At 39.2% G+C, this 20242-nt stretch overlaps 1 protein-coding gene across 6 annotated transcripts in view; it reads left to right on the top strand.

Annotated features, from left to right (window-relative positions):
• KANSL1 (KAT8 regulatory NSL complex subunit 1) overlaps nucleotides 1-20242 on the top strand; it is a 181915-nt gene that overhangs the window by 137556 nt on the left and 24117 nt on the right. For all 6 annotated transcript variants that reach the window (XM_087915641.1, XM_087915639.1, XM_026717545.2 and 3 more), the window contains exons 4-8: nucleotides 9590-9694; nucleotides 13334-13431; nucleotides 14474-14669; nucleotides 16238-16400; nucleotides 19475-19660. In XM_087915641.1, coding sequence (XP_087771767.1) covers nucleotides 9590-9694; nucleotides 13334-13431; nucleotides 14474-14669; nucleotides 16238-16400; nucleotides 19475-19660 — 748 coding nt within the window. The remainder of the gene's footprint in view (nucleotides 1-9589; nucleotides 9695-13333; nucleotides 13432-14473; nucleotides 14670-16237; nucleotides 16401-19474; nucleotides 19661-20242) is intronic.

Raw genomic sequence — 20242 nt, 5'->3', positions numbered from 1 at the left:
AGGCGCACGTCATCAGACAGGGGGACACACACCCATTTGGCTCATGAGGGAGGCTAAGCGTCTCTGTCGCTGGACAGAGACCAACCTCCTTCCACCAGGGCAGCTTACATCGGGGGCCTCAAACATTCAGGCAGACTGGCTGAGCAGGACCACTATAGACCAGTCAGAGTGGCGCCTGCTCCTCTTCCTGTTCAGGGAAGCCTCAGCAATATCAGGCCAACCACTAGTGGTGCCATTCGCATCATGTTCAATGCCCAGCTCACGAGTCCTTTCTCGAGGTACCCCGATCTGGGGGCGGAGAACCACACCGCCTTACGTTGTCCCTGGCCCTCAGGGCTGCTTACGCATTCCCCTACTTCCGTTGATCCCCAGGGTGATCCTAAGGCTGATTCGCGAGAGGGCGGAACTCTCTCGGCTACCCCACACTGGCCCAGGAGACTGTGGTACACGGACCTTCGCACCCCATCAGTGGCCCTTCCCTGGAGAATCCCACTGGGCAGAGTCTCGTTATCCCAGGGACCCCTCCTGCATCCGAACCTGCAGGGGCCTCATCTGGCCGTCGGAAGGTTGAGCAGGACCATTTAAGGAAAGAAGGGCCTGCCAGCCAGGCCATCTATACCATTCTGACAGCAACTTGGTCATCAACCACCCGTACGTATATATAATGCCACATGGGACATTTTTTTGGTAGATGATGCCGCGATCACATAGTGATCCACTCTCTCCATCTATTGCACAAATATTAGCCTTCATGCAAGGCGAACTGGATAACGGGCTAGCCCCTAATTCCTTGAGATGACATGTTGCAACCTTATCAACCATCATCCCCTGTGGCAATATTGGCTCGCTCCCACCACCCTCACATCCAAGCATTCCTTAGAGGAACTGACAGCTGGCATCCTCCAGTGGTACACCAATACCCAACTTGGGATCTTAATTGGGTTCTCCTGTTACTGCTAATCCTCCCTTCGAGCCCATAAGGAAGACATCACTTCAATGCCTAACGCTCAAACTAGTGTCTCTAGTGGCAGTCTCATCTGCTCGTCGGATATCTGAAATCGCAGCTCTATCCGCCAGAAAGATCTCGGCATTTTTCACGCTGATCGGGTGGTCCTACGACTGGACCCTTCCTTCCTTGCCCAAGGTTAACTCAGCCTTTCACGGATCGCAGGAACTTTTTCCTTCCTAACGGTTGTCCCAGTCCCTCGAGAGAAAGAGGGAAAGACACTGGCATTCTTCATTGTCAGACGTGCACTTCGTATTATATCAGCCACACTCAGCCTTTCAGGAGGTCGGAATCATTATGCTGTTCGTTTCAACCTAAGACGCTGGGTATCAAAGTATCCCCGTCGACTGTAGGCCGTTGGATTAGAGCTACACTCTCCAAGGCCGACTTGGTTCAAGCACTCCTGTTCCCAGAGGAATAACCGCACATTCCACAAGGAGTGCGGCTACCTCAGCAGTTTGGGCAACTCAGACATTGATCAATGACACCTGTCGAGCGGCCATCTGGTCGTCCCTGTTAACTTTTCATTCCTCTTTACAAGATGGATGGTTTGCTTCAGTCGAAGTGTCCTCTGTCAGTCGAGCCCTACAACAAATTGTTTAGAAACCAGAGGAGATTCCGACCCAGACGGAGTCCCTCCCATAGGACAAGCCATGCTTTGGTATGTCCCACTCTGGATGCTCGGAGCAGCTCGATGGAGAATGGGCGTTGGTGCTTACCTGATACGCCCTTTCTTGTCGAGCTGCGTAGAGCATCCAGCCCCACCCTAATTTAGCCGTCTGGTGGTGAATCCTGTTTCGGCCAATGAATCAAGGAGTCAGAGATTAATGTTTTACAATGGTCAGGATGAGATGATAGTGTTTGTCTTCTCGTCTTCGTAAAACTGGGGAATGCTCCGAGGGAGTCACATGGACAGGGAGGAGCGTTCCTCAATTAAAGCTCAGCCTGTGAGTGCAGAGACTGGAGCACCTCCCACTCTGGATGCTCTACGCAGCTCGACGAGAAAGGGCGTATCAGGTAAGCACCAACGCCCATTTTGAATCCCTGCAATAAAAATCAACCCCCCTCAAAGTTTACAATAAAGTTCATTTCTAACAGTTATGTTTTACAACCACAAAGAGACTGCTGGCAGCTGAGTTGTAATGTGTAAAAATAGCATTGTATGGCATTCAAAGTTCAAAAAGCAATGTTGATTTATTTTTCAATCCCAATTTCTAATAGAACTCCTAGGGACCTCTTAAAAACCTTAGTTTTGCAGAACTCCAGAACGTGTATTGTACCAGTGGCCTTCTAAGCCACCTTTAGTTTTCATTTGCATCAATCCTGAGTTATCCTTCCCCAACTTGAGGAAAATTGTTAAGCAGAAGAGTTTTTGTTGAATAAACAGAATCTTTAATTGTATTATGATGGATGATATTATATGAAATCCAGATAGTAAAAAGGGTTTCCTCTGTTTATAGTTGTCAATCTTTGTCCTATGGTTGGAGGTAAACTGCATGATCTCTCACTTCCCCAAATCTTCTGCCTCTTAGAATCAGGTTATTCTCCTCCATGCTGCAGTGAGAACCCAGGATGGGTAGACTCCTCCTTATGATGTCATTAAGCTGAGTCTGTTCTTGTATATATAAAAGCCAGCCCCCGAGAGTATCCCCAGCTTTGACTCAGCTTCTTTAAGTCACAAGCTGTGTCTCTGAAAGCGTTAGCGATTTGTTTCAGTGAATTTCAGAAGCTATCGTTGCTTCATCAGCTCCCGGGGATCCAAGTGGCTGCAACTTCAGGTGAGCAGGGCTCTGTTCTCCTGCAACGTTGGGATCAACGTTGCCTCCGTGCTGCGAGGCAAGCAGGGAAGCGTCTAAGTTACCCTCCCCATTGCCCGCAGTTTGTGTGATCGTAAATCCGATCAGCAAACCAATAACAGCACCAGTCAGTTGATCGCTCAGGTGGCGATTCTTACCTTCTCTGGCTGATCCTATCGCTCGGGGCTCACAATAGCTTAAGGAGCGGCTTCTACTTCTTCAGAGCCCTCGACGAGCAGCAGCCATCTTGGAGTGCAGTCTCTTCAGACACGAGGTGAGCAGCCATTTTAAATGGCTCGGTGACCATTTTCCGTCCAAAAAAGAGTCAATTGGTCCTTCTGCCAGCCTTAAGCTCATATTGAGAGCCATTCTCACAATGCTTGAGCCTTGCCTATATTAATATGGATCAAGACAGGGTTCATGCAGAGCTTTCCCCCCAGTGGAACAGACCTTCCGACCCACTAAAAGGGAAAAGACGCAGATAGCGTACTGCTCAGAGACAGGTGGCTACAAAAATCAGAGCTAAGGCTCTAACCCCAAGAAGACAACTCAGGCCGAGTTGAGGGCAGAAAAACGCAGGCATGCGGCTCTAGAGAGGCAATTTAACAAAACAATTCAACAAATTCAATAAAAAAAATTTCACTTTGAACATTACTGAATGAATGGTTGTAAATTGCGAACCATGTGTAATTGTGTAGATTAGTGAGACTGAATATGTTAAAGATAAATAGCACCAGGCAATCAGCTAATTTGGTAAAAGTGCAATGTTTATGCTAAGTGAAAAGGAAGATAATTACTGATTCTAATTGTATTGAATAAAGTATCCGTATAGAATAGGAGGGAGTGGAGGTTGAATTTTTACTAACTTTAGAATACCTGTAAAACAACTTTAGGATAGTTAATATCAAAGACAAACTGTGCTTTCTTAAATTTCAAGTGATAGCAAAACTTTTTAAAATTAAAATTAGCATTTAATCAAACCAAGCCAAATAGTGACCTCCAACATAAATATCATAGAATGAAAAAGAAATTTAGATTTATCTCAAATCTGTGTCTAGGTCTTACCTACTTTGCTGTCTTCCACATGTGTTGAGTCTGGTTAGATATTCTAGCTAGCACAGCTATTGATCAGACTAGAGGTGAAAGTAATTGAAATCCAGCACACTTAGTATGTCAGGGGTATCAAACTGAAGAATCTGATCTACAGGATGTTTAGATGTGGCCAACAGAGATACCCTGGAAATAATGAAGGACCGGCCCGCAGTGCCTCTGTCCACAAAAACTGAGCTCTATTTTTACTAGCAGAGGTTTGCAGGAAGTCATCCCAGCCGAAAACGGAGCTCACGAGGGCTGCACTTCCCCCTCCCCCAAGAGTTTCGTTTTTGCTGGCGAGGATTGCAGGAGGCATCACAGATGAAAACGGAGCTCGGGAGTCTATTTTCGATTGCAGAGTGCTCAGACCACCACAAGCGCCCCTGACACAACTGATGTCATACTATCCATGCCCACCCTAGCCATGCTCCACAGAACCCGCCCCCCCCAGGTCAAATACAAGCCTGATGCGGTCCTCAATGAAATCGAGTTTGCCATTAGTATGCCAGATTTCAGAAGTCTGATCACACTTGATCACACTTGAATCTTAAGATGAGAAGCTGTCATTGATAAATATGCTGTCGGGCTTCAACGACGACGCCAACCCCGCCCGACACATTACCCTGGTTGGGGCAAGATTTCCAACGGTTTCCTAGGTCCTGACGCTCCACGTGCAACACCTCCCCGTGCCGGCATGATCAGCTAAGAGGCATTTCAAATAATCTAGTCAGCTGTTTGGCGGGGTGTGTGTGTGTTTCCCCGGTTACGACGCTCCCAGTGCAATGCCATGTTGGTGCGATCAGCCGGGAGGCATTTCGGACAAACTAGCCAGCTGTTTGCCGGTGTGCACTTTCCCGAGCACAATGCTTCTCCCTCTTTATGATGTGACCAGCCAGGAGGCGTTTCGGGCTGGCATCTCAACATATACCTAGGGGCTTTTGGTTTTGCTGAACTGGGACTGGCGGCACAAACTACGACATGGGATGATGACAGGGGAGGTGTTGGTTGGGGACTTGCACGTGGAGAGGGTTAATATTATTGCAGGGTGGGGACACGCAGGGTTTCTAGGAGCGGATGTTAGGTGTTTACTAGGGGCGGATGTTAAGTAATTAGTGGAAAGGGATTATAAAAAGCGCTACAAGGCAGACGCTCCCAGCACTGGCTTTGCTTGGAATTGCCGTTTGTTGTTGTTGTTGGAGGAAACATCATAATAAACACATCTTGCCACAACAGAACTGTGAGTAAAGTGGTTTATTGCTAAAGTTTCATCGTACTCCAACGGAAGCTGACACATGCAGTTGCATTAAGTAGGATTGAATTGGGCCTGAATAAATCAGTCCATTTCTGGTTTGCATGTGTTAAGCAATGTCCTAATTTTACAATGAATTATAATTTTGTTGATTTTTTATCAATATGAAATGTATATCACATGCATTTTATTTAGCCAGGTTTATTTTCAAAATATACATCTTTCAGGATACAATTGTGTACTAACAGACATTCAGAAAAAGCAAAACTCAAATTCTGATTGTAGATTACCCTCGCTGATGGAAATTGTATCTTTTGCTGGAATTTATCTAGGAATGTAGCACTTAGACTTACCGCTTAATAATGCTTTGCAGCCTTTTCTAAGCAGTTTACAGAGTCAGTATATTTCCTACCCCCCACCCCCCAAAATGTGGCAAACATGTTGGCTGCTAACTATATAATCCTGACAGAGAAGTAACACTTTCCCTTCAAATGGGATGAAAGTGGCTTTAATACGCATGCTAGCACTAGCACTTAGACTTATATACTGCTTCACGGTACTTTACAACTTTGTCTAAGCGGTTTACAGAGTCAGCCTCTTGCCCCCAAGAATCTGGGTCCTCATTTTACCAACCTTGGAAGGATGGAAGGCTGAGTTAACCTTGAGCCAATGAGATTTGAACTGCCAAACTTCTAGCAGCTGGCAGTCAGCAGAAGTAACCTATAGTACTGCATTCTAACCACTCCGTCCACCTCAGATCTTTTTTACATGCTCCGTGTATATTAAAGTGTGGCAGTGACATTGAATTCCACAAATGCTGATGGCTTGCAGGCTGTTGATGAATCTGTTCCAGTGTACATTGTTTTATTAGATTGGTAAAAGAACTGGAACTTAGAATGGAACAAAAGCAGGAAGTTTTTGCTTTGGGGAACTTTTTTTTGTTAGTCCAATGTGAATAGTCCCAAATTAAGCATAGACTAATTCCAACATAGAAAAAGTAGGGATGAAAGACTTTTTGAAGTCTTAGTTAAACGTTTTTGTAATAAATGGCCTGGACAGGTATTTTTAGTGAAATTTGCTTCTTCAGACTTTATTTGTATCGTTTTTGTGTAGTCTAGATAAGAGAGTGCATATCTTGCACTCTTGCAAGGTTGGATACATAGTTTGGAGTGCTCCTGGATCAATTTTTGGCAGTAAAATTTCATGTTTGGTAGGTGATTAAGAAAGCTTATTGTTAGCTAAGGGTTATCGCTGATATATGAATCTATTTGGAAAACATCAATTTCCTGAAGTCTGTTAACTTCTAAAATGAATTTACCAAATTGTGTTGTATCTCTGCCTGTCTTGAAGATGCTTTGGAGATTTCAATTAATCTGAAGTGCAGTTAATAATTAGGTCTATACAGAATTAGGTTTATACAGAACCTAATAAAATGACTATGCTGCACTGGATTTCAGTTGGTTTCAAGATCCAATCAAAATATTAATGAAACCACTGAAAGCCCTTTATGGTTTGAAGTGAAAGCATCCTGCCTAAACTAGATAGGTCAGAAGCATAACCTGTCAATTGTGGGATGTGTTTTTTTTTTTCAAAGAAATGTTGGTGCTAAGCAAAAAGACATACTCAGGCATTAGAGATATTAATGGTTCTGTTTTGAAATCATAACTGTCATACTAGTGCAATGCCATTGTTAATAGACTAAGGGTCTTCAAATTTGGCAAGTTTAAAACTTGTGGACTTCAACTCCCAGAATTCCTGAGATAACATGACTGGAGGAGGAATTCTGGGAGTTGAAGTCCACAAGTCTTGAAGCTATCAAGTTTGAAGACCCTGATATAGACATCCTGGTGTTTACCGAAGGTTGTACAGCAATTTGAGCTTTCTTTATGATGAGTTATTATAGATACATATCATATGAACTGGTTGCCATTTTGTGCCTGATGTAATGCAGACAGATTTTAATTATGTAGATGAGAACTTTGCCAGGAATAATATTTTTGTTCATATTAACAGAGAAAAAAGTTTGTTTCCCATTTCTCTATTCCTTCAAATAGGCAAATGAGTTAGAAGATAGATTTACTGTATAAGCTGAATGTTTTTAACCTCTAATACATAAAATGGAAAGGGCTGATTCCTGGTGTTGGCATTATTGGCAGAGCGCATAATTTGGCAAAACAGCCACTGCTGGCTCCACAAACATCCATTGTTACTGCTTGTTTGTGTCCTTTATATAAGAATAAAAGTACAGGTAGTACTTACTTACAGGTAGTACTTGCTTACAGATTGCCTCATTTAGCAATGGTTTGAAGTTAACAATAGTGTACTTTAAAAAAAAATGTGTTTATGACTGATACAATGTTCTTGTGTCATGTGATCGCCATTTGGCCACTTCACAACTGGCATTCATTTATGACCATCACAATGTCCCACGGTCATCACTTGCTTGCTTCGCAACCAACTTGTGACAAAGCAGAATTAATACAGAAAGCAAACATAAAATCCTATGTCAAGGTCACGTGATTTTCCACTTAACAACTGAGTTGCCAGCCCAGATAGCAGTGTTTACTTCTAAGCAAAAAGAACAACCTTGTTGCTTTCACTTTGAGGGATGGGCACATTGACAATGGTAAAGATTATGCAGATTATTTAAAGGCTGCCTTTTGACATTATGAGGTCCCCACAGTCACCATGTAGTTGATAAATAAATTTATCAATAAATAAATTTAATAAATAATAATAAAATAATTGAATTATTTTGATCTTTGAACTTACAAACTTAAACTTACATTAGACCACCACTAAAAGTTTAGAACATTTACAAAGTGCTCCAGAAATGATGGTGATTCTTAAGTTGAATGATAAAAGTCTGTAACTTGAACAAAAAAATTTTTTTTGAGCCACTGTCCGTAGCTTTGTGTTTCGTATTCTGTGATAACAAAAGTATTTGATTTTGATACAAAAGTTATCTAAACATCTTACACCCTACAAACCTACAATTTACCATAGGTATCATATGTGTATATCCTTTTTAATTTGCACCTATTATAGATTTACAAAGGAGAAACTCACATATAACATATAACTTGATTTTACTATGTTAGAGAATAGTTACCTCTCATTTTGAGAGATATAAAAATGATTCTTATTCAGATTTGTAGTATTGATATTTAGTGGACATCAATTTAAAATTTGTTTGCTGTTAAATTGGATAGTTTGTCTCTTCATACATATACATATACACTATAAGTGATTAATGAAAAGTTTTCATAATGTGATATAGTAGTTGATAATGTCTGTATATCTAGATTAAATGGGGTGAGGGAGAACCCAAAAGTGGTTTCAGAAAATTCAATATTAACTAAAGATCTGTTCAGGCATGGACTATTTTTCTATGGGTGGAGGTCATTACATTTCTCCCATTAGATATTGGGTGTGTCTGGGATTAACTGGATTTTCTCATTTTTCTGGGTTTCAAAGAAGGAAAGATAATTTTAATATTTTAAGCCATACAACATGAAAGCAGCAATTGAATTTTTGCAAAGTTATCCGGGTTTTTGGGAAAATGGGAGTTGGAGCATTTTAGCACTGTCCTTTTTGGCACCACCTCTTCAGCCCTTGCAGACTCAACTTTTTTGAAAAGGGAGTGGGAAAATGGTGTGGTCCAGGGGACCAAAAGCATATCCTGTCATTATCTTTTTCTTATCCTATTGACTTTGGCTTTTAACTTTATTATACATTTGCAGGTGTCAGCATTAAATACATTAGGCTGATCCCAGTTATGTATGGTTAAATAGGAAACTGTCAGAATACCTTAAGGTTTACCTGCTATGGATTCAGAAGAGAGAAAATATTGTGGAAGGAATTTATGGCAAACCTCTTCTGTACAGTATTGTTTGAAAGAAAACTACAGAGAGGAATCTATGCAGTAGAATCAAGCAAAGGAATTATTTTAAATTTTTATTATTAGTAGTAAAAATGCTACTCACCTAGCTTTTAATAAAATAAATGGCACCGTCCCTCTTTTAAAAGTACTTTACAGTTGATGCTATTGATAAATTCATTTCTTTATGCACATAATAGGCAGGGAATACTTTGCCTAATAGATGGTATTCTAACATTTTCAATTTAAGAATGTATTATACTTTCCCTTCCCTTCTCTGGTCCTCCATTGTACAGCTATAATTCTAAAATGTGATTAATGCTAGAAGTCTTCACTAATTTTAATTTTTCAGAACAGGAATTTTAAGTCATGCAGCACAGTGAAGATAAAGTTGCTAATTAGTAGAAAAGAAAACTGAGAAAGAATCTTGCAGGAGAAAAGGGAGGACAGGTACAAAGGAACAAAATATAATGAATGAAATGTAATGGTAGAATTTATTCTTGGCATAGTTTGAAAGAGAATTTGGCCTGACAAAGTGCAATTATCTTTTTCCATTTCCCATGCAGGGACTGGTACTGCTTGGTGAGGTGCCTCCTTCTGACCCTGTATTAAGTGATTCAACCCATAGTCTTAGCATTGACCGCAAGATGGAACCTGGAATTGACAGGATGGTAAGTAATAAGAGCTTGGGAGGAGTATTCCTTGGAGTACTTTTCTTTTATCATATCCTCCTTCTCTGTTGATATTATATTACTGAATTTCATTTTTTAAATTTTTATTTATTTCCTACTTTCTGGACTTGTGTGTATACACAGAAACCAGGAAATAAAATATATAAAGAAGACTGTCCTGTTGCTGTTTTTTTTTTTCTTTTGTCCCAATATTTGAAGAATTCTGAGATAGGGTTAGTTTTCTGCCCTGAAAATGCTTCCAAAAACCACCTACTTACCTAGGTTTGTATCCTCAAAGACTTATTTCTAGGATAGAATATTATTGCAGGCTCTACATTTGTAAGTTAGGATGCAGTTTCAAAATTTCTGAGCACTACAATAAAATACTTAATTATTTTTATTTTTAAAACTACTGGTCTGCCAAAATATAATGCCCAGTGTTTAATTTAAAAAAAAAAAATCAAAACATTGTGAAACAAGTACCTATGATGCAGCTGCAGACAGAATTACCGTATTTCCAACATTGGTGGAAATGCCTCTGCATCTTATACAGTGAATGTTACTGAAGCCCTGCCCACCCACTAGCCCCCACCCTTTGGCATCTGCCTCCCAGCAATTTGCCTTCTTGCCTCCTGGTCAGCTTCAGCACAGCCTGATTTAGCACAAACAGCTTATTGTCGGTTGGAATTTTCTCCCGACCACCAGCTGTTTAAGGCTGCAGGGATCGCCTATTTGCCACCTCCGCACATCCCATTTTCAGCCTCCATGCATCCCGTTTTCCGCCCATTCCAGGTAGTGAGGATCGGAACTGGCGGAAAATGGGAAGCGCAGAAGCAATAATAGGCAATCCCTGCAGCCTGAAACAGCTGATCGTTGGGAGGCAGTTCCAACCAACAACCAGCTGCTTGTGCTAAATCAGGCTGTGCTAAAGCTGACCAGACTGTTTACTATTTGCTGCAAGGAGGCAAATTGCTGGGAAGCAGAGGCAGATTTCTTTCCCCCTTGTTTCCCTCCCCAAAAGCTAGGTGCATCTTATACTTTGGAGCATCTTATAGTGGAAAAATATGGTAATTTAAAAGTGGATGAATAGAGAAAACACTAGATCTAGAAGTAGGCAGAAACCTAGTAAATGATTACGGAAGGGATGAGATTCAGTTGTTCACTTTATAATTTCTGGAAGAACATAGGTAAATGTGTTCCACATTTCAAGGGCATCAGGTGCTTTGACTCGTCTATGGACTGAAATACCAATATTTTTAGGTTCTGGCATCCAGGGTTTACTCACAGATGTCTAGGAACTGGAGACCTTTCTATCCATTAGTTGGTATCTCTCAGGAATGTTTAGGAAGTTAGTACAGTGGAAGTTATTCTTCATAGATTTTTAAAGGAATGCCTATATTTGCTTTGCATACAAAAAGTTCCAAGTTCAACCATGGTTACTTTGGTAGCAGACATTTACTTGAAAGCATGAACAGTAAATAAATATTAACATGTCTGAATAAAATAAGTAAGTAAGTGTCATATAAAAATAATCCACATTTGCCTATTGGTTTGATTCTGTAAAGCTTTACAATTGCTTATCCAAAAGTGATTGCTCAGGTAATGTTATAATGTCTGTCAGTTGCGTTTGATTTAGGCAGGTTTCATGATTGCAGTCATGTAAAATTGTGTTCTCAATTTTTTTTCATAGAAAAGCAGAAAGCTACTTGTTTACTTGGTCTATTTGATCAGAACCATCTACAGGCAGTGTCTTTCTAGACTTGCAGATAAGAGTTTCCCTTGTCGTACCTGGGTGTGTCACTTGGATATATATATACAAAGCACCTTCTGTTCTAAGACCTTTTGTTAGAGCAGACTGGACTCCTTAATCAAACACTGCCAATTTTCATTTTTGAATTCATTGAGAGAACTTTATCTTTTGTGGTGATATTGCCAGCAGTGAACCAAATTATGGGACCAAAGGTGGTAGGGTTGAAAAACACAAAATTAAAGGTTCTAAACTAAAGATTATGTTAATTGCCATTTGAAGTATAAATACTGCAGATATTAAATACACAGAGAAAATTCTATAAACTTGTATTTGGTAGGAGAGCTGGATATAATCTATATCCTATAGCTATAGTGGGTGTTTTGTACACCTCTCTGTGTTACATACTTTATGAATTATATAGTAGGTATCTATTTGATATGTCTCAATACATCAATTTTAATATTCCAGGTTATAAAGGAAAAGGCTTAGTCTGTAGTTCATGAAAACTGCTCAGAGGGCAGGACAGCTTTGCTTTCACCTTTAATTCTGTCTCTTTCCCCCTCATCCCTTTTATCTTTGGCCATATAATTTGATTACTACTGGCAATATTGCTGTAAAAGACAAAGCTCTCTCAAGGAATTCAAAATTTTATTTTTGGTCCTTACTAGCCTTTGCAAATTTAAATAGTATTGCCCTTGCATAACATGATACTGTGTAGGAAATAACAGCAGATTCAGTTCATAGAATATAAGTTGGTAGATTGTATGTAGTTGTTTTTCTACTCCTCGGAAAAACTTCTTTGTCATCTTAGAATATTCTGGATTCATTTTTCTTAGAACTTCCAAGCTTTTGGTTGCTTGAAATATCCTCTGTTTTTATCAGGTTGTAACATTTAATTCATATAATAAAGCAAACTGTAATTGGTAAAAGCTTGTGATAAATGCATTCATTCCTAAAGTTTCACTAAATTCTTTGTTATGTGCAAAATGTAATATGACTACCCTTTTTCTTGAGCCAGTTAAACTCTTCTTCCCTTTTAAAAATATTTTTGTTAGAGAGCTAAAAGTTTCTTTTAAAATCCTGTCTTCCCTCAATATATTCATTTTGAGTTTTAAAAAGTTTTTATCACATCCTTTTTATACTAACTCAAAATTAAAGATAAGCTGTAATGTTATGAATCATAAATATGTAAACTAGTGCTGTATTTGAAATAGCCTTTCCAATATGAGTGACAGTTTTATTGAGCCCTTCTCAAATATTCTTCATGGGTATAAGAACTAGAAGCTTGGTTTTAAGGTGAATTGTGAAAGACTAAACTTTCAATGGTGTAAATTTAAACATAGAACAGTAACATACAGAATATAGAGCCTCTGAATCAATTTTAGAAAATTATTTTGAAAACATACAAGATATGTTTGCATTGTCTGGGTATTCCTGTGTGCACAGAGTCTATACATTTGAAAGTTTTCCATAGACAGGTGTCCCACCATTGAAAACTGACTTCCATATGAAAATGATGGATAACTGAATTTTAAAATGAGATGTGCTTGCCCATTATTATTACTAGGTTAGAAAAAACTGTTTTGAAGTAGATGATCAGAAGAGCATCTGTGAAGATGCAGAATATGCTGTTCCTTTAATTGTGTCCGAGTTAGTGGATCTTTGAAATCATCTCTCTATGTTCCAGCTTATTGTACTGTTCGTTGCTGAGTTACAGCTATCGTACAATTCGTATTATGAAATACTCTTGATTCCCAAATGCTGCTGATTATAGAGTTTGTTATGTTAAAGAAAAAGAAGCTGTTGATCAGAGAATTATATAATTTAACAATGTTTTTTTTCTTTTCTCCCCCTGCTTCTTGCCCTTTCTATTTCTTGTATTGGTACAGTCATCGGAGAACCTTGGTAAATCCATTAGTAATACCCAAGAATCTCTAACTGCCAAAACCTGTGGAGTGCCGAGACCAGTTAATGGAGTCATTAACACGTAAGGTTCTTGTTAAACCTCTTCTTAAGAAAACATAACCTCTAGAAAGGTACTTCTGAAAGGCTACCCTTGAAGGTACTTAGGCCTATAAGCATATATAAATTAAATCAATTCTGATAGTATCTATTCAGCATGTCACTTATATCTTTATTAGAAATCTTAAAAATAAATAATTTGGAAAAATTTCAAAACTTCTGAGCAGAAGTAAGTCAAAGGACCTTTCTCAATCTGATGTTCTGTACATGTATTAGACCAGTGATGGCTCACCTTTTTCACATTGCGTGCCAAAAGTGTGTGCGTGCATGGCTGCACACATGATGCAGTGCGAGCGTGCCCCTCTGCCTGCATGTGCACGTGATCCTCCATGCCACGTGCCTCTGCATATGTGCACATGATGGTGCTCATGCCTCATGCACTGTAGATACCCGATAATCAGCTGGTTGGCAGGGGCGCGCATGCGCAGTGGGGCTCTTCCGGGTGACTCTCACATGCTGGCAGAAATGGCTCTGTGGGCCACTTCCAGCACGCATGCCATTGGTTTGCCATCACGGTATTAGACTATAACTATAACTTCCCACAAGCTGGTTCAGGAAGCTGTAGACCAGCTTATCTAGAGAACGCATTGGATTGAGAAAGTAAAAAGTTGATGGAAAGTTAACAGAATGAATCTCCTGGAAGCTGGAGCAGCCATTGTATGCAGAAGAATAAGACAGGATAATAGTGAAATAGTGTGGATGAGAAAAATGTGAGCCAGGAAGTTGTGAGAAATAGTAAGGACAAAGGAAGAACAGTACCTGACATTTCCAAATAATGAAAAGCTAGAGAGTTGCTGACAGGTGATGTCCACTGTAATCTAGTCTAACCTGGTATCAAAAAAGAATTCTGGAGGGTACTGATCTTAATTTTTAATCTTTATTATATGTATGGATTTATTAATTTCCTGGGACAAATGGGCTGCCGATTTTAAGAAGTGAAAATCTAGGCCCGATTAATAATAGAGAAGTAGAAATGCCTAATGTGCTGTATTTCCATTGTTGGACAGTCTGCAGCCAGGTTTGACAGAGCATACTCAGGGAGATGGCTCAGATGCTGAGGAGCTGTTGCGGAAAAAGCAGAGATTAAATATGATGTCTTCAATCCCTGATGGAACCTGTGTGGCAGCCCGTACACGCCCTCTTCTCGGCTGCAAGAAACGGAGGCTTATTCGACCCAGCAATCTGATTCCACTCTCCAAAAAGGTCTGTAAATGCATAAAGATAGTAAAAAAATAGAGGAGAAATATGCAGCTAAATGAGATAACTAACAAATTGTTGGTTTTACATATTGTTCCTTTGCCCCATATCACTATAAAATCTGCTTAGAGTCTCTCTGATATTCAAATAAAGTACATTTATTGGTCTTCATATCAGAAAAACTTTTCCACTATTAAATGAGTTTGGCATTGAGTAGGAAAGACTTGAGAAAGCTACATTTTAAGTCTTGATTATTTGGCTATAGAAGTGGGCAGAGAAAGATGGTTTGACTTCTCCTTCCACCATGCAGACTGCTTTGGGAGGAAAGATTCACATTTTAAACATATTTTAATTTGAGTTTAGTTTTAGATTTTTTAATTTAAAAATGTTTAAATGGCTACAATTCAGGATGCTGAATTCAGAATCAGTTCTAAATTTTGTGTTTGAGTTCATTTGCAGGATATTGCCATTATTATCTGTTGTTGTTTTATTTTAAAATGGTTCTTTCCTCTCCTTTCTCCCACAATTTAAAAAATAGCTAATCTAGGTAATTAAGGAAGTATGCACTTTCAACCAGACTGATCTGTTTTCAGTGCAATAGTTGGTAGGCTAACAGCTTAGGACAAATGTGATATTGATAGTCAAGAAATTTAAATTTGTATGCATAAATAGAAGACGCAGTACACAGAATGTAAACCTCTAAAAAAAAAACATTTTTTATATATTCTGAGCTATATCACTATTGAAGATAAAAGTGTTGCAGTGCTCAATACCTGACGCGGGAAAAAAGGTGCTTTTTCTCCAAGAACAAAACCTTTACATATCTTACTTTGAGACTTATTGTATTATCATGGATATTGAAGAAGGTTTGTTTGCGGGTTTTTTGTTTGTTTTAATTGGAACATTAATAGGATGAAGTTCCAACAGTGAAAATTATGTTTCAGTGGACACTTTGGGTTTATGAATAGCAAATATTCTGTTATTGGATAGTCTATAAATAGTAGTTTTCCAATCCTGGACAAATTCTGTAACAAGAGACGCAACTACAAAAGCTGAAGTACAAGTAGTTTTCCCAAACAGCAGAGGAAACTCAACCTCCATTCTTTATACTTGTAGACTTAGGCAAATTCACAGAATCAGTCTCTCATCATCCATCCTGTTCCCTTTTCACTCCTGTCAGATCATCTTGAAGGCTTGTTAAATACTTTGTGTAATTCACTATACCCAAATCATATACTTCCTTTTTCCAGTGCATTGATTCTACAATGAAGTCAATTTCAAATTTTGCTGAATAATTTTGCTTATCCTTTCCTGACTACCCAGAGCCATCCTGAGGTTTTCTTCTTTCCTTCCTTATCAGGCAGTGGCAGTAAAACATGTTTTTCCCTTTATGTTTTAGGCAGCCAAGAGCACCTCAAAGTCACTGGTCTCTGGCCACACCTGATAGCCCATGCCATGAAACTAATTAGTGGGTGATTGAAGACCAGGTGCTCAGTTTGAAACAAAGTGCAAGTTGATGCCTTTTTCTAGATTGATGGATTCTAGCACTTTTCCCTATCTCATCCTATGTCTAGGTTTATCGTAAACCACAGCGGTGTGGTTGTGATGTGAACCCTTTGTGTGTTCTCTGTGGCTCTCGAAGCTCAATGCCTTCAGAAATCCAGTATGAAGCCCCTTTGATGGAGCGTCTCTCACAGTTGGATTCCTGCATCCACCCTGTACTTTCATTCTCAGATGGTAAGAATGACCCCATTAGCAGATGTGAGTAATAAAAGCTAAACAAAAGTCAGCTCCTCATTCCAAGCTAGGTCGGCAGCCATATCTAGGCAACAGTAAGATCTCTACTTTTATCCTGTCTTACATAGGATGCTGGCTTTAGGATGATCCTTTGAAAGCAGAAACCAAATCTTTTTTCTTTTTTGCTTGGACCAGAGAGAGGTAGGCAGCCACAGGGGAATAATAGAAACTGAATGATTTTGGTTAAGAGAAGATCTGGAAATGCATTTACTTTGGCTCTCCTAAGGTATTGGAGCTACTCTGGTACTAATGTTAGGCATCCCTGACCTAATTATCTAAGGGTGGCCTGACATGCACTGCTAGAGACTAGTAGTTAAAATTTAAACAACAATTGGGCATCTTCCCCCCACCCCCCCTTTCCCCTGCCCTCATCCTGCTTCTTTCTTCCATATGTGAGGTTGTTAATGAATGTTCTGCCCTCGTCTGGATGATTTGATATGTGACTGGAAATTTCCAGATGACGTAATAACGTCATAACAACCTTGGTGAAAAGGATGTTAATCAGGTCTTTAAAACAGCTAAGATAGCGCCATCTGGAGTTCTTGAGAGAAGGTTGTTGCTCTGAAGCATTTGGTCAGGGGAAAAAAAGACTCTCTTGGCAGGTCACAATGCTGTTTTGGCGCAGTCAGATGTTGGCTAGCAGTAAGACGGAGGAAGAGTAAACTGAATAATCAATTGGATGGTGTGATCAGATGGAAAAATTGCTCGTATGTCTTCAACAATGCACTTCTCTCTTCTATATACATGCACACAGGTGGCAATATTTTACTGCTACAGTGCAGCCTTCTTAGGTTATCTGCATTTTCATGGTTTTCATCATTTGTACTATATTAGCAAGTTGCCAGAGTAAAGGCAGGAGATTTGCTTGGCAGATTGATTTGAATTTTTCTGCTGAATGTATTTTACTTATCAGCCTGTTATCCAGGCTGTTTTTTTAATTAACATCTGAATTCATCCTCTTTCATCAGCTGTTTCTCAGTATCCAACTACCTTTCCTATCTTAAGCCCTGCTCCTAGTTCTATGTACTTGTGTATGACCCATTTATGGAATATTCTGGGCAGGTAACTTATTTTCCAAACCCAATGGATGCAGCTATTTCTATACTGTGACTGTCCTTGATTTTGAAGTACTATGCCCAGGGGTGCACTGTAAACGTGGTAGGCAATGGCAGGGCAAAAAGTTAAAATGGAATTTTGTTTTATTTACATTTGCAATAAAAAAACATAATTACTGCCTAGGCATATGCTGTGGAATTTTCTCCATGTTAAAATCCACTGTTCATTAACCTGCAAGAAATGCTCAGAAAGGTTTTGTTTGTGGGTTATCTGTGAATAGGATGTGGCCTTGCATCCTTGTGTATATGCTCTAAACAAAGGTACACATTTTGGTTTTTACTAGGTAGGGGTGTGTGTTTGTGTGTGTGAGAGAGAGAATACACCTCATACATTTTCATGTTTTCTTTTACTTGCTGAAGGGTGCTTACCACACATTTTCTAGTACCTTGCCTTTCAAGTTGCCTGCACCACCACCAGCCGCATTTCTCTAGGAGATGTTTGTGGTTTCTGTCCCCCGTTCATGATCGGTCCATTTCACCCACATACAGAAAATTACCAAACAAAAAGGAAAATGCCAGTGATAAATTAATTGGAAGTATGTTCAGGTTGTTACTGGATAGACTAGGAATGTGAAAATAAACATCTTGGTTTGAATAGATGATGAATCAATGTTGTAATTGAGAAGTGATCAAATTCTTCATGTAAGGGGAAACGCTCTTTTAACTCCGTGTTTCCTCAAAAATGTCAATTCACCATCACAATTTTACTGTAGGGCAAATTTGCTGTTTATGTTATTTAGTAATATCCTCATTTTAATTTAAGAGGCACTTAATTATTTATTTTCAGAAACAAATCTTATTTCGGATTTTAACAAAATATTTGAATTGCTCTCATGTAAAATGCAACTTGGGATAGACATCTAGGACTTTTTTTTCCAGAGAAAGCTGTTTTAGTTGGAGAGATGGAGTAGCTTCTTCTGTTGTTGGGTCTCTACAAACAAAACTGTTCTGTCCTAACTGGAGGCGGAGCATGCTCAAAGAGAAGGATTATTTTTCCTTTCTCAACAAATAGTTCTCTACTTATAACAATTCATTTAGTGACTTTCCAAAGTTACAGTAGCACTGAGAAAGTGACTTAAAATTGTTTTTTCGTTACGACTTTTGTAGCATCCTTATGATCATGTGATCAAAATTCAGATGCTTGGCAATTGGTTCATATTTATGACCATTGCTGTGTCCCAGAGTCATGTGATCACCTTTTACAAGCAAAATCAGTGGGGAAACCAAATTCACTTAACAACCATGTTACTAGGTTATTAACTGCAGTGATTCACTTAACAACTCTGGCAAGAAAGGTTATAAAATGGAACAAAACTCACTTAACAAATGTCTCACTTAACAACAGAAATTTTGGCTCAATTGTGGTTGTATGTCGAAGGCTACCTGTATTTATTTTCTACTGTCAACCCTTTAAGCAATTTATAAATAAAAAGAACAAAACATAAAACTAACAATAGGAGAACAATATTTTATAAAATATTTGACGGAGTCATAATTAATGCAGTAATCCAATGGTTTTTCTTTTGGTACTTGTTCCACCCAAAAAAGGCCCATGCCCCTCAGATATATTGTTGCTGAAGGCTATGTTAGTTCAGATGGACTCAATGGAGTCCAATGGACTCAAAATATCTGGAGGGCACAATGTTAGGGTAGCTGCAACTGGTGATTTTATTACTGCATGAAAATCAAGAACTCCATAAATAAATACTGCTTTATTGGCTCTGAATGGATGATTGTTTTTAATCCATGTTACTATAAATCTCCAAATTTATGTTTAGATAGATTTGATGGGGAACTTTGTTCTGCATTCACAATAGGCCATCTTTATTCTGAATAATGTCTGATAAATGCCTTCTTTTGGTTTTATGTTTGTGTATGTGTGTATTTATTTTTCTGCAGATGTACAAATAGGCTTACACCTTCAGGGCATGTTGAAATCCCACTTGCAGTACAAACCCTGTGAGAAAACCAAGCCTCCCAAAAAGCTCGTGTTGAAGCACCGATCCACCATGCCTTCTAGCAGTCTGTCTGACTCAATGCGCAAAGACCGTCACAAGCTGGTTAATACCTTTTCAGCAACCGCCAGTAAGTGCCTTCATTGATTTTAGTCTTGAATTGGCAGGAATTATCCATTTGGTCCTGCAGAGTCATCTATGTGTATGGCTTAAAGTGAACCAGGATTCCACTTTGAAATGTGATTAATGCTAGTGCCCAGTCTGGAAAAGGAAATAATAAATAAGAGACTGCCTGCGAGAATACATTGAGTATTTGGGCTTCCCATAATAATAGTACGCAAACTCTAGCTTTAGGCAAAGCTTTCCAGGATTACAGGCCACCTAGAGGCTCCGCTCTACTTTCTTCCTTTGGTGGTATAATTTCTGACAGTATGTCCTCTTTTAGTAGTAATTTAATTTAGCTTTTAAGAGGGAAAGAAAGGTTAAATGGGTTAGTTATAAAGAAGAGAAGTTTGTAAACTTCTAAAAATTCCTTTGTGCAAATAATTAAGCAGTGAAAAAACAAAATAGGCAAGAACCAATGGTGCATCAATGTTTATTGAAATGAAACTTAGGCTCTTGCTTCGATCCTGGTTTTTGCAGTGTCTGTGTGAGTTAATGATAAGGAAGACTTAACTTCATATTAGTTGAAAAGAAAAATCTAGCGTGAATA

This window comes from Pseudonaja textilis, chromosome Z (assembly GCF_049901715.1).
Source record: "Pseudonaja textilis isolate UNSWEBS1 chromosome Z, rPseTex1.2, whole genome shotgun sequence".
NCBI lineage: Eukaryota > Metazoa > Chordata > Lepidosauria > Squamata > Elapidae > Pseudonaja > Pseudonaja textilis.
The sequence above is the reverse complement of the archived record's forward strand: the minus strand, read 5'-3'. Positions and strand labels throughout refer to the sequence as shown.